Genomic DNA, 21,745 nt, shown 5'->3' with positions numbered 1-21,745 from the left:
GAAAAGAAGACTGTTGCTATGAAGAAACATGAAGAGGCTTGGATATGGACTGAAGCTGCAATGCTGTGCCAGAAGTTGTGCACAGATGAACCAAACATCAGTACCTTCAAGGCTTTCTTGAGTCCAATGTGCCGAGAAGTGCCTGAAAGCTTGATTCCAGTCCCACAAATGGATTCTTTCAACACACTAATGACCCAAAACACAACCAGCAGAAAACACCTGAGACCAAGAACCAAACATTGGGCTATTCTTTGGTGTTTTTCCTGGAGTACTGGTCTAAAATCCTTCATGAAAGGAGCTGGAACAGAAAGTTTTGGGACGGCACTGTGCAAAGAGGAGATGCAGGGAAAGGTTGGTTGAAATTGAGGGTCCTTTCAGATTTTTTATTGAGTTTCACGACTTTTTGTGTTAATTAATCCCATTTTTTGCAGTCTTTTCATTATTTACTTTGTTAACAGAAGGGATAAGAACAGTTTTGTTATATCTGTAACTGGTAAACCCTTAGTTAAAGAGCTGTCTCTTTAACACAAGTGGCACACATTTGCACCAATTTGAATGTTTCTTGACCGCCTCTTTAATTTTGACGAGTTTATTTAAACATTAAAATGTGTTAAAGACTTCTACCAAACAAAATATTAGTATGTAACGGTCAGGTTAAAGTTTCATACAGTTTCAATGGTTTATTTAACTTCCTACTGATGTAACAAACGTGAAAATACGAGCACCCGCCGTTACATCATGACCTTCACATGTCCACTACAGGAGTCTGTCTTGTTCTTGCCCAAAATCCCGCCACACATTGAAACACCCTCCTAACATAAAATTTGTGAAGATTTAGTGAGTTTGTTTGACAAAATTTCTTAATTGGTCTTTAATGCATGTATAAGTGCAAAATATAAAGCTAGAATATTATTTAAATTTGAAAAATTGTTCAGGCAATACACGAACGACTAAACGCGGGGTCCTTTAGCGGTGCATGGTGCAACATGTGTAGGATAGTTCCAGAAGACGCTTCGCAGTCGAACTGGACGTTGGTCCCGGTGTCAGCCTCCTGGACGCCGCATTCAAAGGTCTACCAAAACCACAAAAAAAAAGAAAGGCTTTTTGGATCTTGTCTTTGCGTCTCGGTAGTTGTGAAGTTTTACGTAGGACGCTCCTGACGTTTTTATCAAATTTGTTAGCAAGTTAGCTCGTTTGGAAAAAAAATGTTGAGCGCTGCTAGAACCATTTCAAGGTCTCTGCCGACAAGGTCGTGCTCCAGGAACGTGTCATCTCTGGTGAAGAAGGTAAACTCCAAATGTCCCCATACGAACCGTCAATATGATCTTTTTTTGTTTTTGTTTTGCAAAATGAGTGTGAAGTGCCCCGGTACTTCGCATGCTAATGTTGCTAGCATGCTAACAGTTTTAGCATGAGGCCGCTTAAAGCTTCGTGACTGTCAAAAAGTCACGTGTTTTTTGTGTTGTAACGCCACATCTTTTGGTGGTTTAATTACAGTCAAGTCTAGAGAAGCTATTCTCAAAAAAGTAGATTGTTTTACTAAAGTAAATCCATATATTTCGAACGGCCAAAGAATAGACGTCACTTCTTGACCCCTGCTACGGGTACCGCGAAGCATGGATTTGAAGGATATTAAAGTTGGTTTGCGTGTTTTAAAGCAAAAATATGAGTTGTTAGGGTGGTGTGGGATTTTGACCTTCACTGAGGTCTTTCCACACCCATTCATCACATGGAGAACCCTAACCCCCCATCACATGAGAACAACGGTTTTGGGAGCAGAGCCTCAATTCTAATGTCTGGTATTTGATTGAACTTGTGTGGTCTTAGATGCATGTATATAAATGTGTGTTGTGATGTAATCAGTCTTCTATAGATGTACCTGTTTCTTGATTCAGTATTTTATTATTACAGGCGTGCTGGAGTGGCTTCAAACCAGATGTCCTTGGAAACCTGTCCAGAAGAAACTATGCGTAAGTTGAATGTGTGCATTTATCAGCTAAACTGAGTTGAAAAGAGTAAGTTTTTAGGCGAATTAACTCTTGGCTGCCAACATATGGATAGAGCATGTCTTTGATTTAGAGTTGCGTTGTCTGGCCATCACGTGGCGTGAACGTCACTGCTGTCTGTTGCAGATCTGAAGCCATCAAGGGCTCCGTCATCGGCATCGACCTGGGAACCACCAACTCGTGTGTCGCAGTCATGGATGGGAAACAGGCCAAGGTGAGGCTCCATCAAACGCTGGAGCTTCTCATCCGCTTTATGTTTCCCTCTGGCATCAATATTCAGTTATGGCCATATAAATACTAAAAATTGCACTTAATGGCTTATTAGTCACACTTTTATATCCTTTTATTGTGAAAGTTTTTGTTAAAAAATTTGTTAAAAGATAAACAGCTGAATTGCAGTAGTTAATGTGCCTCAGAAATGTTTTTTGTGTGTCAAATGTCTTCAAATAATTGTTTTTATACATAAAGTTTAAGTATAAAGGAGCCAATTGAAGAGCTAACTGGCTCCTACAATGAAGCCAGTTTGTGGAAACCTTCAAAATAAAAAAAAAAACTTTAGTATAAAAAAAAGAAATGAATGAATTATCAAATTATTTCTTTTTTTTAAGATTGTATTTTTTTCATTTATGATTTTATAATATTTTGAAGAGTCTGATTGTGTTTAATGGTTTATGGGATATGACAATTTATTCTGAAATTTTACATTATGGCACAGTATAGAACTGTTGAACTGCTTCAATTACTCTGGTTTCCCTTTACCTAATCTCTTCTTTGATTGTATAGATTGAACTTTTGAATCGATCTTTTTTTTTCTGTCTTAAACACCTTTGGAGCTAATAAATAAGACATTCAGCTGTTGGATGACTGATGCGACATGAGTGCCTTCGTGATGCTTCCAGGTGCTAGAGAACGCAGAGGGAGCCAGGACGACTCCTTCAGTTGTTGCTTTCACAGCGGAGGGGGAGCGTCTGGTGGGCATGCCAGCTAAACGGCAAGCGGTCACAAACCCGCAGAACACTCTGTACGCCACCAAGAGGCTGATCGGACGGCGCTACGACGACCCAGAGGTCCAGAAGGACCTGTGAGTCTTCCGATTTAAAACCTCCAGGCGGGCGTTTGGGACGAGATGGTGACTGTTGGGAAACGATCTGTCCTCTTTGTTCCCAGGAAGAACGTCCCCTACAAGATCGTTCGAGCGTCGAACGGGGATGCGTGGGTCGAGGCTCACGGGAAAATGTATTCGCCCAGCCAAATGGGAGCCTTTGTTCTGATGAAGATGAAGGAGACCGCAGGTGAGGAAGCGGTCCGAGGATCATAGCAGGTTAATGACGTCTGACGCCGAGTAAGAGTTTGAAAATGGGGTTCGTCTTCTCAGAGAACTTCATGGGAACCAAAGTGAAGAATGCCGTCATCACAGTTCCAGCGTACTTCAACGACTCTCAGAGACAGGTACTCCATGCTGCATTGCTATTTAAAGATTTAAAGAATGGTTGTTTTTAACAGATTCTTTGGCATTTTTTGAGGCTAGAGGAAAACTTTAAATCCATCTTTCTCGCAATAACTTATATGAATAATTCTGGCTTCATGGCACAGAAACGGCCCTCCTCAAAATGTCCAGCAACTTTCTCCTTCCTGCAAATTCTGGCCTACTCTCCATCCCCCTTTTACTTGATCTGAGCTCAGCCTTTGACACCATCCTCCTATATGGACTATAGTTCCAGTCAGTACAGGTGTGCCGCAGGGCTCTGTCCTGGGGCAACTGCTATTCATCTACCTGCTGCCTCTCTGTCAAATCCTGTTAACACAAGAATCACTTCCGGTGTTACGCGGACGACACCCAGCTCTTCATGTCCGAACTTCATCATGTATAAAGAAAATTGAGCTTAACGTTGCATTTCTTACCTTTTCCTTTTTCAAATCTTTGAATCAAGAGCAGGAGTTTCTTGCAGACTTTGAGAGTCTAAAAAGGATGTGTTTTTAATTGTCAGGATTCCAGCTGCAAAGAAATGAACAGAAATGCCTTTTAAGTTTTTATTATGGCCTTCAAACCTTATGTCCGATATCACTTGCTCTCAGTTCTAGAAATGTTGTGCAACACTTTAGGGTGAGTTTACTTGCAGGGATCATATTAGTTTTACCTGAACAACATGTTTACATTTGCGAGCTGTCGTCGTCTCTGCAGGTACTGTGGGAGCTAAGCTCCTCATGGAAGTTCTGAAGTCAGAACCAGCGCTCAGTCAGCCGTCCAGACGTTGTTTGTGTCTGGATGAGCGTTACAGTGCTGGTAGAGGAAGCTCCTGGATCGGCTTCACTGCAGCAGGTTCTGTTTTAGGACCTGGTGCTGCTGAGCGGTCGCAGGGCTCAGCCCAGTGAGAGTGGACCGTCCTGGTTCTGCTGCAGGACGGTCCTAGTACAGGGCTATACAAACCAACACGCATACAAGAAAACGTTCCTAACGCAGGATCAGAGTGACCGTCTTCCTTCTTAGTTTTTCGGCTCTCTTAGTTTTAGAAAGTTCAGTGTGAGTTTACTTGCAGGGATCACAATAGTTTTACCTGAACATTACCTGTGTGCATGTGACGTCCTGTAGGTCTGCAGAGAATTAAGTCTGATGGAAAACAGTCGTCTGCTTTTTAAGTATCTGAGTCAGATCTAGAGGTCAAGTTCAAAGTCTTTCATGTAAATCAGAGCTCTTCTAGTGTAAAAACTCCCAAAAATCCGTAAAATGTTTGCATGTTTTGTGCGTCTTGTTTGAAAGTAAGACTCAGCTTAAACAGTTAAAGAAGTGCAGACTAGAAAAGTCTATTTGACCTTTTTTTTGCCCAGTTTTAAACAGTAGAATACATTTGAAATGTTATTTTATTCATTTTTTTAAGGCGACCAAAGATGCGGGGCAGATTGCCGGTCTGAACGTTCTGCGTGTGATCAACGAGCCGACGGCCGCAGCTCTGGCCTACGGTCTGGACAAGAGCCAGGACAAAATGTGAGCTGCAGGGTCCAGAACCTTGACTTTGCTGTGGGATCACAGGACCGAACTGTTTTTGTTTTTTTTTCTCCGCAGCATTGCTGTGTACGATTTGGGCGGGGGGACATTTGACGTCTCAGTCCTGGAGATCCAGAAGGGAGTGTTTGAGGTCAAGTCCACCAACGGAGACACCTTTCTGGGGGGAGAGGACTTTGACCAGCAACTTCTTAAACACATCGTGAAGGAGTTCAAGAGAGAAGTGGGCCGTCCTCCTCCCTCGTTTATCCGGTTGGTGTCCCATGCTTTTGTTAACGGGGTTTGTCGCCTTTGCAGTCTGGCGTGGACCTGATGAAGGACAACATGGCTCTGCAGAGAGTCCGAGAGGCAGCAGAGAAGGCCAAGTGCGAGCTGTCGTCGTCTCTGCAGGTACTGTGGGAGCTGAGCTCCTCATGGAAGTTCTGAAGTCAGAACCAGCGCTCAGTCAGCTGTCCAGACGTTGTTTGTGTCTGGATGAGCGTTACAGTGCTGGTAGAGGAAGCTCCTGGATCGGCTTCACTGCAGCAGGTTCTGTTTTAGGACCTGTTGCTGCTGAGCGGTCGCAGGGCTCAGCCCAGTGAGAGTGGACCGTCCTGGTTCTGCTGCAGGACGGTCCTAGTACAGGGCTATACAAACCAACACGCATACAAGAAAACGTCCCCATCACAGGATCAGAGTGACCGTCTTCCTTCTCTTAGACGGACATAAACCTGCCGTACCTCACCATGGACGCCTCTGGGCCCAAACACCTGAACATGAAGCTGACCCGGTCCCAGTTTGAGGGCATCGTGGCCGACCTGATCCGCCGCACCGTGGCTCCATGCCAGAAGGCCATGCAGGATGCCGAGGTGTCCAAGGGCGACATAGGGGAGGTGCTGCTGGTCGGTGGCATGACGCGTATGCCGAAGGTAAGCAGAGCCGCAGAAATCGCCAGAATGAAGATAACGTTATGTCTAAAGCATTTAATGTCCTGTTTGTATGAAACCATGGATATTGTTTCATAAATTTAGTTTCAAATTTAGATTTATTTTCTTCTGTTTAAAAAAAGAAAAAAGTTGTCCTACATTTTATTTCAAAATGTAATTTAATGGTAAAAACGGACAAACATAGTTTTCATAATATTTTAGCAAGAATGTGAACATTTAATTAATTTAGTACCACAAATATGGTCATATTTTTGTTTTACTTTTTTACATGAAATTTAAAATCTAACTAGATTTATTTTCTTAAAACAGCCGTTAGAGCAGATTTTCTAAGTGATCTGGGTCTCTTGTATGTTGGGCAATTCTGACATCTTGTGGTCAAAAGTGGAATTGCACCATACATTTTCTCTAGTTAATTTTGGTCATTAAGGGCGTTACTCCTCAGCAGTTTTAACATTTTTAAGTAATTTTCTCTTAACAAATTCTATTTTTTTATTGTTTTTGTGGCAAACATTAATTCTACAATGAACTGGAAACTGTTTAAAAAACCATACCTACATATATATATATTTTCTTTTACTGCACAAATCAGAAAAAATTAGATCAGACTTTTGTCTTTCAACAAAAGACCAAACATGTAGACAAAATAAAAATATGTAAATCCAGAAAAAGACAAAATGAAGTCCAAACAGTGAAAAAACAAAATCACACAAAGCTTCACTAAACTGAATTCCAAGAACTTATTCTGTGTCAACTCTTAAATTTGTTTTTAAACCAAAAATCTAAAGCTAAAAACTTTTTGAACCATTTACTTTGTATCAACAGAGGGTAGGTGTGATTCCTACATTATTGTAAACAGCTTATGTTCAAAGATTGAGGTTTATGGTTGGACTCCTTTTCTGCTGCAGAAATGTCTGCTGAGTCACCGTCCTGTTCTCTGCAGGTTCAGCAGACCGTCCAGGACCTGTTTGGCCGCGCTCCCAGCAAGTCCGTCAACCCAGACGAGGCCGTTGCCATAGGAGCAGCCATTCAGGGCGGGGTTCTTGCCGGTGATGTCACCGACGTCCTGCTCCTGGATGTGACGCCTCTGTCTTTGGGTATCGAGACCCTCGGCGGCGTTTTCACCAAACTCATCAACAGAAACACTACAATCCCCACCAAGAAGAGCCAGGTACCGGAGCCGCTGACACTGGCAGCCCGCGGACCCACGGGAGGACCCGCTGTAACGTCTCCCCCCTTCCTGTCCAGGTGTTCTCCACAGCTGCTGATGGACAGACGCAGGTGGAGATCAAGGTGTGTCAAGGTGAGAGAGAGATGGCGTTGGACAACAAGGTGCTGGGTCAGTTCTCTCTGGTGGGGATCCCGCCCGCCCCTCGTGGAGTTCCTCAGATCGAGGTCACCTTTGACATCGACGCCAACGGCATCGTCCACGTGTCCGCCAGGGACAAAGGGACGGGGCGCGAGCAGCAGAGTGAGTCCGTCAGCCGAGCCACTATCACTCGTTTCCTCACCAGCTTTAGTTTATTTTAGTCTAAAGGCGTCGACCTTTGTGTGACCGTCTGTTTCTCCGCCTCCTCCTCAGTTGTGATCCAGTCGTCCGGGGGTCTCAGTAAAGACGACATCGAGAACATGATCAAGAATGCAGAGCGGTACGCGGAGGAGGACCGGAGGAGGAAGGTAAGGCCGCAGAGGAGGAGTTGTCCTAAAGCGACTCCCGCCGCGTCTGCTGCCCGCCAGTAACCGAGTCTCTGCTGCTGCAGGAACGCGTGGAGGCCGTCAACATGGCCGAGGGCATCATCCACGACACCGAGTCCAAGATGGAGGAGTTCAAGGATCAGCTTCCAGCTGACGAGGTACAGGTTTGGGTTTCTCCAGCCAAAGCTGAGGCTATTTCAAAGACCTCAGTGTTGGTTTTGAGCTTAAATTTTCATTTTTCACTTCAGTGGTTTCAAATCAAGTTTTGCTCACGTTAGTTTCTTTTAATGACTCTTCTGATAAAAAGCTTCATTTTTCCTGATGAAAGCCAAACTAAAAATGTGCTTCATCGAAATCCTTTAACACTTTCAAGTCAATTTCTCACTGACAACAACCCAGCAGGAGCTAAAAAGTCTGACTCCCCCCTTTAGAAAAAGTATTTTTATTTTTACTTCATTTTTTGGAATAAAAGTTCTCTGAAATATAAAATAGTTAATAACTTTTGACAGAGGTTCACATAACGTCCTTTCAAAATAAGACATGGTAGACACTGATTAACAATAATAAAGTACACCTTGTGTTTTACAGTTTGCGGTGCATCTCAGGCAGAAACTCAAACCTTTTGAAAATTAAGTCAGATCTAATCAAGTGACCCTTAAGCTACGTAGACCGGGGACGTGTGGTGCGTTCAAGGACATGCATAAACGTGTGTTCATACAGGTCTATTGCTAGTCCATGTTCCTTAGAGGTTTGGTGTGAAATGGCTTTTTCTTTCACAGCTCTATTCCGATATATGAAATACTCGGTGTCGAATGATTCCCCCCTTGATTCATTTTCCAAAAACTGACTTAAAAAGTTGGAAAACTGTGTTCAGGAGCCTCGTAGAGCCGATATGTGCTCTGATTTTAACTGTTTGTTAATGAGTTGTTTCGTTTGTTGTGCCCTTATAGTTGGAAAAATAAATACTTTTAAAAATTAAATAGGTTTTTCACTCCCCGAGGATGGGGGTCAAAGGGGGGCCACGTGTGGCTCCGGAGCCGCAGACCCCTAACGTTCCCCGTTGGTTGGTTTTCCGTTGCAGTGCTCCAAGCTGAAGGAGGAGATCACCAAGGTCAGGGACATCTTGGCCAACAAGGAGGCAGAAACGGGGGAGAACATCAAGCAGGCGGCCAACAGCCTGCAGCAGGCGTCACTCAAGCTCTTCGAGGTCGCATACAAGAAGGTGAGAAATCCAGCAGCTGCCGCAGTGCAGTTTGTCCTGAGCGGAGCTCTGACCGCCTCCGTGTTCCTGCAGATGGCAGCAGAGCGTGACGGCGGCAGCAGCGGCGGCAGCTCCTCCTCCAGCACGGAAGGAGAGAAGAAGGAGGGTCAGCAGTAAACTCCTGCACTTGCTGGAGAGCCTCGGTGACAACAGAGGACTTTTGAGCTTGGGGAGGGTGACGGGGACGGGGGGAGGGCCCGTTCGGACTCATTCTTTCCATAGTGTATTATTCTACTGTGTTTTGGCAGTAAAATATTCTAGAAAATATAAATGTCCACTTCATATATCGTCTGTCTGTAATTTAATTTTGGCCGCATTGTGTTTATTTTTACAAAACTGTTGATTTCCTTTGTTAGTAAAAATTTCCTCTTTTCCTTCTGACGTCTGGAGTCGGATTTTTTTCTCGCACGCTGTGCTTCATATCGGCCGTGGAGACATTTTCAGTTTCATTGCTAAAATTCACCAACTTTCCCTCATAACCGTCCGGTTACAAACGCATCCGGTAGACGTCTGCACGGACGGCGTGCGCCAGGCGGAGGAAGTCGCAGGAAAGTGTGGTGGCGCCTCTTCGGTCATCGGCGGCGATGGAACGCATCAGAATGAGTGTTAGGACGCCTTGCTGGCACAGCCGGAGGATGGAGCTCAGCTTCTCGTCCCATAGACCTGAGATTGATTAAAAAAAAAAAGAAATGGAAGGGACGATGCTGCCCTCTGCTGGTCAAACTGGCCTCCTCCGACGAGGGTGGATGGAGGGCAGGCGGTGGATTTATATTCTGTGAAATCCGGGGTTTACGGTAACTGTTGCTGTCTTTTCTAATAAAACTCAAACATGGAGAAGTCTGGTCCCGTCTTTTTCTCCACCACAGCTCCTGCATCTCAAGAGAATATTGACCTTTTTTTTTCATAATTGATTTTCCTTTTATTAAAACATGTCTGTAGGAAAAAAATGCCTCTTCCTTTTTTGTTGGCATTTTTAATCTATTTTTTGTAAAGGAAACTACACTGCCTCCTGCTTATGATGTCACTGCTGTGACATGAAGGTGGGTGGCGATTTTGAGGCTATGTATGAATTCCCTCCCTGAATACTAAAAAATCCCAATTGGTGTCCTGGGAGGGTATTCCAGGGGGGTATTCCAGAAAGCATGTTTAAACTACCCTGACTTTAAGCCTGAACTCTGGCTGAAATCTGCCTGAACTTGCTTACTCTGGGTATGTCGGTTCCTAAAGACCGGATATGAGTTGGCGTAATTACGCTCGACTTGGTAACCCTGGGTTAATGCACGTGCACAGCAGATACATAATGACATTCTCAATGGATCACCCATATCCTGAGTCACCGTGGAAACGCGTGGAGAAAAAAAGAGCGCCATACTTCATTTAGACGGAGTCTGAGATTTTAATGATGGCGTATGAAGGTCATATGTCCATCAAAAAAGTAACACTGCTGCATCATCAGCAAAATAGTTTCTGCTTGGAGAAAAAGAACAAAGTAAACGCAAGACTTTCTATCTTATTTCTATTTTAATTGTGACATATATATATATATATTATCCAACTTTGCCAACTTAAATGAATTACTTCTTTGGTGACAAGTAATTGGGTTAAATTTATTCAACCTAATTTCTCACGTCTACCCAACTCAAATTTACATATTTATATATCTAAATGTCATATTACTCCAATTCAATTAAATGTTTTTCCAACCTGCTCCAGACCAGGTTATGTTCAGAGCATGAGTTGCCATGGCAACTTGACATACCCTGAAACATGCCTCCATTTCTGGACCCGAAAGCCGATGTTATCCGCTTCCTTAGCCTCAAACTTACCGTGGTAACTATCATAACCTGCTTTCTGGAATACCCCCCAGGAGTATAAAAGCAATTCTGACACCATACTTGCTACTTTGTTTACATTTACTTTGAATGTAAACGGCAAATATGACCAGGGAGTACAAATGTAATGAAAATGAGCATTTATAAAGACTATTAAAGAGTTTACTGTGTTCTGATGACAAAAACTTGGTTGGTATATGAAAGAAAAATAAGTTAAATCATTTTTTTTAAAATTGTTTAAATGAAATGCATTGTGGTCTTTAGTAGCTGGTTTAGTGAGCTTCGATGCACACTGGTTTTTCGCAGAGTCTTCTGGGAAATTTTTAGTGAACTTATAGTGCACAATGTAGTGAGTAGTGAAGGAATTCCAGCTGTGACTAACGCACCAATCGCGCTTATTTTTATTTTTATTTTTATTTTTATTTTATTTTATTTATTTATTTTATTTACTTATTTATTTATTTGTTATAAGCTAAATCTATTTATTTACATTTTAAAATTAGACTTTTTCTTTTAAGATTCCTGGTTTCTTAATTGTGTTTTTTTATTCTGATTAATTAACTGTTTGTAAGTAATAAAATAAACAAATAAAAAACCCTAAAGCAAACCCTTATCTTAACAAGTGAATAAAAAAACAGTAAAAAAATTAAAAGATAAAAAACATAAAACACAATAAAAAAATTGAATAAAGTGCTTTGCATTAAGCTAAACATAATCTATAAATCCTACATCTAAGCCCTGACCCCAACCCTAACAAGTAAATAAAAACACAGTAAAAACGTGAAGGTAATAAACATAAATATATTGAAAATTTTAAATAAAGTGCTTTACATTAAGTTAATCATAATAAAAAAAAAACCTTTTATAAATCCTACATCTAAGCCCTGACCCTAAATAAATATAAATAAATAAATAAAAACATAAAAACTTGAATTTCAAAAACATTAAACACAATAAAAAAACTAAAAATGTCTATATAACAGACAAACTCGGCCTGCAAACTCTGATGGCCTATCCAGAGGATGAGTTGTAGCTCCAGCATTCACTTGAACTGAAAATGTTTCTTTTCAGAGGTTTCCCTTTTTTGATCTGCCTTGCAGTTGCTGCATTTTCTTTGGTGTCTTTTTCTGTGTGCATCTATTCTCATCCAAAGGAATGTCATTGGCAGAATCAACCAAACCTTGGCATGACTTCAGTATGACTCTCTCTGATATCCTGTTGGACACATGAGCTTTAGCAGTTGGAGAACAATTCCTCTTTTAGACGTTTTGCCATCTGGAGGTTCTTTTCTTCCTGTGTGAGTTTACGTGGTGTGGATGGTGCATTGGAAGATGTGTCTGGGCGGGGCCGAGTAGAAATCATGTCCCAAAAGTTGTCCCTTTTATGCACTTGAGGTTCCCGGTCTTGAGCTAAACCTTTGTTTTGACTCATAGAGGTCTTCTCGTTGGTGTCCTTAAGGAAGCTCTTGATCACTTCATGTTTTATACCTGTAGCCATGATATCATTTGAATTTTGCTTAAGAGGCTCCATTTGCTTTGATGTGGACTGTCCCTTCTGAGTTGAAATCATGTCCCAAAAGTTGTCCCTTTTATGCACTTGAGGTTCCCGGTCTTGAGCTAAACCTTTGTTTTGACTCATAGAGGACTTTTCGTTGGTATCCTTAAGGAAGCTCTTGATCACTTCATGTTTTATACCTGTAGCCATGATATCATTTGAATTTTGCTTATCAGACTCCATTTGCTTTGATGTGGACTGTCCCTTCTGAGTTGAAATCATGTCCCAAAAGTTGTCCCTTTTATGCACTTGAGGTTCCCGGTCTTGAGCTAAACCTTTGTTTTGACTCATAGAGTTCTTGTTCTGTGTGGGAGGTCCATCCAAATCTAAAAGAAACTCGTCAAGAGAATCTACCAAAATGTCCTTGTTTTTAACTTTTTGAGCTAAACCTTTGTTTTGACTCATAGAGGTCTTATCATTGGTGTCCTTAAGGAAGCTCTTGTTATCACATCTATTCAAGTCATCGGACGTGTTTTTTGGTAGCTTGACTTTAATTGGGTTTTCCTTAAATGCTACATATGGGCTGCAGTCTTTGGAGCCCAATTCTTCCTTTGCAGCATTACATTTTGGGGTTGGCTTTGCAGTATCCACAGTCATCTTGGTGTCTTTATGAGGTGAGGGAGGTCCATCCAAATCTAAAAGAAGCTCGTTCATAGCATCTAATAAACTTGTATCATTTTTATCTTTGTTTTGCCTCACTGAGTTGTTTTCCTTGACAGCCTTCCCCGCAGTCAGTTTGGTGTCTTTATGTGGTGTGGATGGTCCCTTTTGAGGGGCTAACTCTTGAGGTGAACCTTTGTTTTGCTTCCCAGAGTTTTCCTTGACACCCTTCAGGGGGCTCCTTGGTAAAACCTCCGTTTTGATGCCTGCTTTTTGTTTAGCTGGGCTGATTTGATTTGATTCCTCACTTGAACTCTCATCCCAGCTATTTGGATCATCTGATGTGTTTTTGACCGGTTTAGCTTGGTATACTTTGGGAATCAAGTCTTGTTTTGCACTGTCACATGTTTTGGTTAGCTTTGCAGTATCCACAGTCATCTTGGTGTCTTTATGTGGTGTGGATGGTAGCTTTTGATGTGAAATGTTGGCTGAGACAGTTCTCCCTTTGTTGTCTTTAGGCGATAAATCTTGAGGTGAACCTTTGTTTTGCTTCCCAGAGTTTTCCTTGACACCCTTCTGGGGGCTCTTTGGTGAAACCTCCGTTTTCATGCCTGCTTTTTGTTTAGCTGGGCTGATTTGATTTGATTCCTCACTTGAACTCTCATCCCAGCTATTTGGAACATCTGATGGTTCCTGAGAGTCTTCACTGTAAGTTTCCCAGCTTTCCTCTTGTTCTTCCTCCACTGAGCTGTCATATTTCTCACTGTCTTGTGTTTCTTCTGAATCAGTTTTCAAATCAGAGACATCATCTAAAGTGGCTGTAGACCTCTCATCTTCCTGTGAGTCCTCACTATAGCTTTCCTCTTGTTCTTCCTGCGATGAGCTGTCATATTTCTCACTGTCTTCTGTTTCTTCTGATTCAGTTTCCAATTTACAGACATCATCTGAAGTGCCTGTAGACCTCTCATCTTCCTGTGAGTCCTCACTATAGCTTTCCTCTTCCGATGGGTCCTGAATTTCTTGTTTCCCCTCTGATGAATCGTTGACTGACGTGCTTGTAAAGGATTCTTCCTGAGGTGAGTCGTCCCCTGAGGATGGACCCTTTTGTGAGGAACCCTTGAAATGTCTGGGACTCTGAGATACTCTATCATCAGTGCACCTATCATCTTCCATTTTGTAGTCGTCCTCTCTCCGAGCAGCTTTTGCTTTTTTCCCTGTGTGCTTTTTCATGTCAACTTTAAATTTCTGGAGATTTGTAGAAAGACGTTGAGGTACTTTTGAGAAAACAGAAGAGCCTTTTTTAAGGTGCACAGCTCTCCCCTCATCAGGGCAGGTCTGTTCAAACTCTGTTTTGTTAGTTTTGTCCGACGTGCATTTTAAGGATTTCTCCTGAAGTGAGCCGTCACTTAAGGAATTTGCTGTGCTTTCTGAGTCCAATTGACGGTTTGGTGAAGAACCCTTGACATGTTTGGGACTCTGAGATACTCTACCATCAGTGCACCTGTCATCTTCCATTTTGTAGTCGTCCTCTCTCCGAGCAGCTTTTGCTTTTTTCCCTGTGTGCTTTTTCATGTCAACTTTAAATTTCTGGAGATTTGTGGAAAGACGTCGAGGTACTTTTGACAAAAGAGAAGAGCCTTTTTTAAGGTGCACAGCTCTCCCCTCATCAGGGCAGGTCTGTTCAAACTCTTCTTTGTTAATTTGAGCTTGAGTTTGATGGATACTGTTTTTAAGGAGACGATTTTCTCTCATCAAAGCATGCAGCTCACTGTCTTTTTCAGCCTTCTTCTTCATCTTTTCAGCAGTTTGTAACATTTGAAGATTTTCCATTAAAGCTTGATTTTCCTTTTTGAGTCTGCTGATCTCCAAGTTACGTTCTTGGTCCAACTTGTTCTCTAATTCTCGGTTTTTATCCTCGCGTTCTTCTTCCACTCTTTTCTTTGACGTGACTTTGTAGTGGATCATGTCCTTCTTGGAATTAAACTTATGCTGGAAGATCATCGCCTTTGCTGTGTGGTCAGGTGATTCTCCTCTTAAACCTTTCTGCTGAATAGCATCTTGCAATTCCTTCAGCTGTTGTTGATAATTTGTTGTTTCCTGATTTAAGTTTTGGACAAAAATCTCCTCTTTTTTGATTGTGTTCAACAATATTGTTTGTTTATAAAAAGTGCTACGAAGTCTGAAAATCTCTTTTTCCAGTTTCCTGTTTCTCTCTGTCAACATTTTTTCTTCGTGTTGTAAGAGTTTGAGTTGATTTTCCAGAGTTTCATGATCCCACAGTTTCAATTTCAACGATTTGATTGATCTACAATGCATTTCCATCATTTTCTTCAGCTGTTTTATTTTGTCTTCCTTCACTTCACACATTTCTTTTAAATCTTTCTGCTCGACCAGAATCTTTTGAATATTTTTCATGTCCTTCTCGTATTGTTTGTTTAATTTTAACGCATCGTTTTCTTGCATTTCTAGGTTCTTGTGAATTTCACGCAGTAACCTGGTTTCAAGTATCAACCCTTTATCAGGCTCTAAACCCTGGCATAAATTGTGATTATTTTCAATCATCTTTCCTATTTGGGTCTTAGTTTGCACTTTTGAGGTCATGTTTCAAACGTACTCCGTAACTTTCAAAATGTAAATTCCGATGTCTTTTCTCTCTACCTATGCTTTCTGTTGTTCCTGGCGTCTATTTATAAGCTGTGACTGATGATGTCATTTGATGTCACTTGATATCAACTGACATTAAATGATGTCAGTTGAGGTCACCTGATGATGTCACTGATGATGTCACTGTTTCAGACGTTAGCCCCGCCCACTTCCTAGCCATATCCATATTCAATGTATTGCAATATCGATTGCACTATGTGCAATCGACATTGGGTTCAAATTCCACTCCTGGTAGAAAAAAGAAATGCTCTTTACTTATATTTGGGCAGATCACTAATATTTGGACAGATCATCTCATCACCTAATTATGTTTTCCTTGTTGTGTTTAAGTGTTAATGCTGCCATCAAGAATCTCAAATTGTCTATTTCTTAAAAATTTAGCAATGCCCCAAACCATCACACCACCATCATGCCTGACTAATGATACAAGATTGCTATCATGCTCTTAATATTTAATTCCATAAAGATATCAATATAGATACCCTAAATATAGTTTTTTTTTTTAGTGTCTCATAGCACTTCTTGTACAAAGGTTTCCAAAGATATCCAGGTGTTATTTCATTGTACTGCAATATCGGTTGCAAAACAGTTGAATAATTAAAAGCTTTTCAACCAGGATGGCCGAGTGGTTAAGGCGTTGGACTCAAGATCCAATCAGCGTGTGCTCACGTGGGTTCAAATCCTACTCCTGGTAAAAATTATATCTTGTTGATCAGTTATTATTTCTCATTGTCAGTCTCAGACATTGTCATGTAAGACATTAAATGCTCTTTACCCATGTTTTGGCAGATCTCAGCACCTAATTGTTGGTGTCCTTGTTTTCTTTCAGTGTTAATGCTGCCATCAAGAGTGTCAAATTTTCTATTTCTTACAAATTTAGCAATGCCCCAAACCATCACACCACCACCATCATGCCTGACTAATGATACAAGATTGCTAACATGCTCTTAACAAATCATTCCAAGAAGATATCAAAATAGAAACCCTTAATATGGTCTTTTTTTAGTGTGTCATAGCACTTCTTGTCCAAAGGTTTCCAAAGATATCCAGGTGTTGTTTTATTTCATTTTATTGCAATATCGGTGGCAGAAAACTTGAATACACAAATCCATTGCAACCAGGATGGCCGAGTGGTTAAGGCATTGGACTCAAGATCCAATGAGCGTATGCTCACGTGGGTTCAAATCCTACTCCTGGTAGAGAATTGAACTGCTGTTTACTGGTATTTGGGCAGATCTCAGCAATTACTTGTCCCACAGAACATAAAATTGTCCTTTTGCTAAAAATTTAGCAATGCCCCAAACCATCACACCACCACCATCATGCCTGAATAATGATACAAGATTGCTATTTTGCTCTTAATATTTAATTCCATAAAGATATCAAGATATACTGGAGCTCATCCGTGCTCCAGTTCCTGACCGTTTACCTCGCCTTTGCTCCTGCTCCTACACCTGGCTGTGGATCCTGCCTCTGGCTCATCTCTGGCTCGTCTCTGCTTTGTACCTGACCGAGTACCTCGTCTCTGCTCCTGCTCCTACACCTGGCTGTGGTTCCTGTCTCCGGCTCGACTCGCGCCTTTGACTGTCCCGATAACCACGGCTGGATGAAGCTCGTCTGCTGGACTTTTATATATGTAGTTGTAGATTTAGATAAGTTAATTCTTCTCTAAGATTTCTGGTAAATCGCCTGTCCGTCCTGGGGGAGGATCCCTCCTTCATGTGGGCACCCCTGAGGTTTCTTCGTTTTTTCCGGAATCCGGTTTTTTTGGGAGTTTTTCCTTACCGCGAAGGGGGGTCTAAGGGCAGGGATGCCAGTATAGCTTAGTCAGTTTGTTAGTTCATTTTAGTATTTTTCTATTGAACTCTTTGTATTCGTGATCCTTTTGATTTCATGTTTTACTTCGAAGCCCATCGAGACGACTGTTGTTGTGATTTTGGGCTATACAAATAAAATTGAATTGAAATTGAATTGAAAAAATAGAAACCCTTAATATGGTCTTTTTTTAGTGTGTCATAGCACTTCTTGTCCAAAGGTTTCCAAAGATATCCAGGTGTTGTTTTATTTCATTTTATTGCAATATCGGTGGCAGAAAACTTGAATACACAAATCCATTGCAACCAGGATGGCCGAGTGGTTAAGGCGTTGGACTCAAGATCCAATGAGCGTATGCTCATGTGGGTTCCAATCCTACTCCTGGTAGAGAATTGAACTGCTCTTTACTGGTATTTGGGCAGATCTCAGCAACTACTGGTCCCACAGAACATAAAATTGTCCTCTTGCTAAAACTTTAGCAATGCCCCAAACCATCACACCACCACCATTATGCCTGACTAATGATACAAGATTGCTATTATGCTCTTAATATTTAATTCCATAAAGATATCAATATAGATACCCTAAATATGGTCTTTTTTTAGTGTGTCATATCACTTCTTGTGCAAAGGTTTCCAAAGATATCCAGGTGTTGTTTTATTTCATTTTATTGCAATATCGGTGGCAGAAAACTTGAATACACAAATCCATTGCAACCAGGATGGCCGAGTGGTTAAGGCGTTGGACTCAAGATCCAATGAGCGTATGCTCATGTGGGTTCAAATCCTACTCCTGGTAGAGAATTGAACTGCTCTTTACTGGTATTTGGGCAGATCTCAGCAACTACTGGTCCCACACAACATAAAATTGACCTTTTGCTAAAAATTTAGCAATGCCCCAAACCATCACACCACCACCATCATGCCTGACTAATGATACAAGATTGCTATTATGCTCTTAATATTTAATTCCATAAAGATATCAAAATAGAAACCCTTAATATGGTCTTTTTTTAGTGTGTCATATCACTTCTTGTCCAAAGGTTTCCAAAGATATCCAGGTGTTGTTTTATTTCATTTTATTGCAATATCGGTGGCAGAAAACTTGAATACACAAATCCATTGCAACCAGGATGGCCGAGTGGTTAAGGCGTTGGACTCAAGATCCAATGAGCGTATGCTCACGTGGGTTCCAATCCTACTCCTGGTAGAGAATTGAACTGCTCTTTACTGGTATTTGGGCAGATCTCAGCAACTACTGGTCCCACAGAACATAAAATTGTCCTATTCTTGAAAATTTAGCAATGCCCCAAACCATCACACCACCACCATCATGCCTGAATAATGATACAAGATTGCTAACATGCTCTTCACAAATCATTCCAAGAAGAAATCAAAATAGAAACCCTTAATATGGTCTTTTTTTAGTGTGTCATAGCACTTCTTGTCCAAAGGTTTCCAAAGATATCCAGGTGTTGTTTTATTTCATTTTATTGCAATATCGGTGGCAGAAAACTTGAATACACAAATCCATTGCAACCAGGATGGCCGAGTGGTTAAGGCGTTGGACTCAAGATCCAATGAGCGTATGCTCACGTGGGTTCCAATCCTACTCCTGGTAGAGAATTGAACTGCTCTTTACTGGTATTTGGGCAGATCTCAGCAACTACTGGTCCCACAGAACATAAAATTGTCCTATTCTTGAAAATTTAGCAATGCCCCAAACCATCACACCACCACCATCATGCCTGAATAATGATACAAGATTGCTAACATGCTCTTCACAAATCATTCCAAGAAGAAATCAAAATAGAAACCCTTAATATGGTCTTTTTTTAGTGTGTCATAGCACTTCTTGTCCAAAGGTTTCCAAAGATATCCAGGTGTTGTTTTATTTCATTTTATTGCAATATCGGTGGCAGAAAACTTGATTACACAAAGCCATTGCAACCAGGATGGCCGAGTGGTTAAGGCATTGGACTCAAGATCCAATGAGCGTATGCTCTCGTGGGTTCAAATCCTACTCCTGGTAGAGAATTAAACTGCTGTTTACTGGTATTTGGGCAGATCTCAGCAACTACTGGTCCCACACAACATAAAATTGTCCTATTCTTGAAAATTTAGCAATGCCCCAAACCATCACACCACCACCATCATGCCTGAATAATGATACAAGATTGCTAACATGCTCTTCACAAATCATTCCAAGAAGAAATCAAAATAGAAACCCTTAATATGGTCTTTTTTTAGTGTGTCATAGCACTTCTTGTCCAAAGGTTTCCAAAGATATCCAGGTGTTGTTTTATTTCATTTTATTGCAATATCGGTGGCAAAAAACTTGAATACACAAATCCATTGCAACCAGGATGGCCGAGTGGTTAAGGCGTTGGACTCAAGATCCAATGAGCGTATGCTCACGAGGGTTCAAATCCTACTCCTGGTAGAGAATTGATCTGCTCTTTACTGGTATTTGGGCAAATCTCAGCAACTACTTGTCCCACACAACATAAAATTGTCGTTTTGCTAAAAATTTAACAATGCCCCAAACCATCACACCACCACCATCATGCCTGACTAATGATACAAGATTGCTATTATGCTCTTAATATTTAATTCCATAAAGATATCAATATAGATACCCTAAATATGGTCTTTTTTTAGTGTGTCATAGCACTTCTTGTCCAAAGGTTTCCAAAGATATCCAGGTGTTGTTTTATTTCATTTTATTGCAATATCGGTGGCAAAAAACTTGAATACACAAATCCATTGCAACCAGGATGGCCGAGTGGTTAAGGCGTTGGACTCAAGATCCAATGAGCGTATGCTCACGTGGGTTCAAATCCTACTCCTGGTAGAGAATTGATCTGCTCTTTACTGGTATTTGGGCAGATCTCAGCAACTACTTGTCCCACACAACATAAAATTGTCGTTTTGCTAAAACTTTAGCAATGCCCCAAACCATCACACCACCACCATCATGCCTGACTAATGATACAAGATTGCTATTATGCTCTTAATATTTAATTCCATAAAGATATCAATATAGATACCCTAAATATGGTCTTTTTTTAGTGTGTCATAGCACTTCTTGTCCAAAGGTTTCCAAAGATATCCAGGTGTTGTTTTATTTCATTTTATTGCAATATCGGTGGCAGAAAACTTGTATACACAAATCCATTGCAACCAGGATGGCCGAGTGGTTAAGGCGTTGGACTCAAGATCCAATGAGCGTATGCTCACGTGGGTTTAAATCCTACTCCTGGTAGAGAATTGAACTGCTCTTTACTGGTATTTGGGCAGATCTCAGCAACTACTGGTCCCACACAACATAAAATTGTCCTATTCTTAAAAATTTAGCAATGCCCCAAACCATCACACCACCACCATCATGCCTGACTAATGATACAAGATTGCTATTATGCTTTTAATATTTAATTCCATAAAGATATCAAAATAGAAACCTTTAATATGGTCTTTTTTTAGTGTGTCATATCACTTCTTGTCCAAAGGTTTCCAAAGATATCCAGGTGTTGTTTTATTTCATTTTATTGCAATATCGGTGGCAGAAAACTTGAATACACAAATCCATTGCAACCAGGATGGCCGAGTGGTTAAGGCGTTGGACTCAAGATCCAATGAGCGTATGCTCACGTGGGTTCCAATCCTACTCCTGGTAGAGAATTGAACTGCTCTTTACTGGTATTTGGGCAGATCTCAGCAACTACTGGTCCCACAGAACATAAAATTGTCCTATTCTTGAAAATTTAGCAATGCCCCAAACCATCACACCACCACCATCATGCCTGAATAATGATACAAGATTGCTAACATGCTCTTCACAAATCATTCCAAGAAGAAATCAAAATAGAAACCCTTAATATGGTCTTTTTTTAGTGTGTCATAGCACTTCTTGTCCAAAGGTTTCCAAAGATATCCAGGTGTTGTTTTATTTCATTTTATTGCAATATCGGTGGCAGAAAACTTGAATACACAAATCCATTGCAACCAGGATGGCAGAGTGGTTAAGGCGTTGGACTCAAGATCCAATGAGCGTATGCTCACGTGGGTTCAAATCCTACTCCTGGTAGAGAACTGATCTGCTCTTTACTGGTATTTGGGCAGATCTCAGCAACTACTGGTCCCACACAACATAAAATTGTCGTTTTGCTAAAAATTTAGCAATGCCCCAAACCATCACACCACCACCATCATGCCTGACTAATTATACAAGATTGCTATTATGCTCTTAATATTTAATTCCATAAAGATATCAATATAGATACCCTAAATATGGTCTTTTTTTAGTGTGTCATATCACTTCTTGTGCAAAGGTTTCCAAAGATATCCAGGTGTTGTTTTATTTCATTTTATTGCAATATCGGTGGCAGAAAACTT

The 21,745-nt window shown here is 41.1% G+C and overlaps 1 protein-coding gene and 14 non-coding genes across 15 annotated transcripts; all 15 read left to right on the top strand.

Annotated features, from left to right (window-relative positions):
• Positions 1 to 968: 968 nt before the first annotated feature.
• hspa9 (heat shock protein 9) lies at positions 969 to 9,267 on the top strand. The gene is made up of 16 exons (XM_023959379.2): positions 969 to 1,286; positions 1,912 to 1,970; positions 2,133 to 2,220; positions 2,906 to 3,087; positions 3,174 to 3,298; positions 3,382 to 3,455; positions 4,883 to 4,989; positions 5,068 to 5,230; positions 5,305 to 5,397; positions 5,706 to 5,915; positions 6,874 to 7,101; positions 7,179 to 7,401; positions 7,513 to 7,607; positions 7,691 to 7,783; positions 8,707 to 8,847; positions 8,920 to 9,267. Exons 1-16 carry the CDS (start codon positions 1,206 to 1,208, stop codon positions 9,001 to 9,003), a joined length of 2,046 nt encoding a protein of 681 aa, XP_023815147.1. The 5' UTR covers positions 969 to 1,205; the 3' UTR covers positions 9,004 to 9,267.
• On the top strand, positions 4,232 to 4,433 carry LOC111948088 (small nucleolar RNA SNORA74). The gene has a single exon (XR_002874072.1). It is a non-coding gene; the product is annotated as a small nucleolar RNA SNORA74 (small nucleolar RNA).
• LOC111948087 (small nucleolar RNA SNORA74) lies at positions 5,441 to 5,642 on the top strand. The gene has a single exon (XR_002874071.1). It is a non-coding gene; the product is annotated as a small nucleolar RNA SNORA74 (small nucleolar RNA).
• A 6,880-nt stretch (positions 9,268 to 16,147) lies between the features above and the next one.
• On the top strand, positions 16,148 to 16,230 carry trnal-caa (transfer RNA leucine (anticodon CAA)). The gene has a single exon. It is a non-coding gene; the product is annotated as a tRNA-Leu (tRNA).
• A 422-nt stretch (positions 16,231 to 16,652) lies between these two features.
• trnal-caa (transfer RNA leucine (anticodon CAA)) lies at positions 16,653 to 16,735 on the top strand. The gene has a single exon. It is a non-coding gene; the product is annotated as a tRNA-Leu (tRNA).
• Positions 16,736 to 17,655: 920 nt separating this feature from the next.
• trnal-caa (transfer RNA leucine (anticodon CAA)) lies at positions 17,656 to 17,738 on the top strand. Its single transcript has one exon. It is a non-coding gene; the product is annotated as a tRNA-Leu (tRNA).
• A 328-nt stretch (positions 17,739 to 18,066) lies between these two features.
• On the top strand, positions 18,067 to 18,149 carry trnal-caa (transfer RNA leucine (anticodon CAA)). The gene has a single exon. It is a non-coding gene; the product is annotated as a tRNA-Leu (tRNA).
• Positions 18,150 to 18,477: 328 nt separating this feature from the next.
• trnal-caa (transfer RNA leucine (anticodon CAA)) lies at positions 18,478 to 18,560 on the top strand. The gene has a single exon. It is a non-coding gene; the product is annotated as a tRNA-Leu (tRNA).
• Positions 18,561 to 18,888: 328 nt separating this feature from the next.
• trnal-caa (transfer RNA leucine (anticodon CAA)) lies at positions 18,889 to 18,971 on the top strand. Its single transcript has one exon. It is a non-coding gene; the product is annotated as a tRNA-Leu (tRNA).
• A 328-nt stretch (positions 18,972 to 19,299) lies between these two features.
• Positions 19,300 to 19,382, top strand: trnal-caa (transfer RNA leucine (anticodon CAA)). Its single transcript has one exon. It is a non-coding gene; the product is annotated as a tRNA-Leu (tRNA).
• Positions 19,383 to 19,710: 328 nt separating this feature from the next.
• Positions 19,711 to 19,793, top strand: trnal-caa (transfer RNA leucine (anticodon CAA)). The gene has a single exon. It is a non-coding gene; the product is annotated as a tRNA-Leu (tRNA).
• Positions 19,794 to 20,121: 328 nt separating this feature from the next.
• Positions 20,122 to 20,204, top strand: trnal-caa (transfer RNA leucine (anticodon CAA)). The gene has a single exon. It is a non-coding gene; the product is annotated as a tRNA-Leu (tRNA).
• A 328-nt stretch (positions 20,205 to 20,532) lies between these two features.
• Positions 20,533 to 20,615, top strand: trnal-caa (transfer RNA leucine (anticodon CAA)). The gene has a single exon. It is a non-coding gene; the product is annotated as a tRNA-Leu (tRNA).
• Positions 20,616 to 20,943: 328 nt separating this feature from the next.
• Positions 20,944 to 21,026, top strand: trnal-caa (transfer RNA leucine (anticodon CAA)). The gene has a single exon. It is a non-coding gene; the product is annotated as a tRNA-Leu (tRNA).
• A 328-nt stretch (positions 21,027 to 21,354) lies between these two features.
• On the top strand, positions 21,355 to 21,437 carry trnal-caa (transfer RNA leucine (anticodon CAA)). The gene has a single exon. It is a non-coding gene; the product is annotated as a tRNA-Leu (tRNA).
• The last annotated feature ends 308 nt before the right edge of the window (positions 21,438 to 21,745 follow it).

The sequence above is a fragment of the Oryzias latipes genome, chromosome 10 (genome assembly GCF_053564925.1).
Source record: "Oryzias latipes strain Hd-rR chromosome 10, Olatipes_Hd-rR_3.1".
NCBI classification, from domain to species: Eukaryota; Metazoa; Chordata; class Actinopteri; order Beloniformes; family Adrianichthyidae; genus Oryzias; species Oryzias latipes.
The sequence above is the reverse complement of the archived record's forward strand: the minus strand, read 5'-3'. Positions and strand labels throughout refer to the sequence as shown.

Coding starts and splice junctions, on each gene's coding strand:
- hspa9 (XM_023959379.2), top strand. CDS start 1,206: ATGTTGAGCGCTGCTAGAACCATTTCAAGGTCTCTGCCGACAAGGTCG. Junction 5,398..5,705: donor AGCTGTCGTCGTCTCTGCAG/GTACTGTGGGAG, acceptor TCCTTCTCTTAG/ACGGACATAAACCTGCCGTA. Junction 7,102..7,178: donor TCCCCACCAAGAAGAGCCAG/GTACCGGAGCCG, acceptor CTTCCTGTCCAG/GTGTTCTCCACAGCTGCTGA.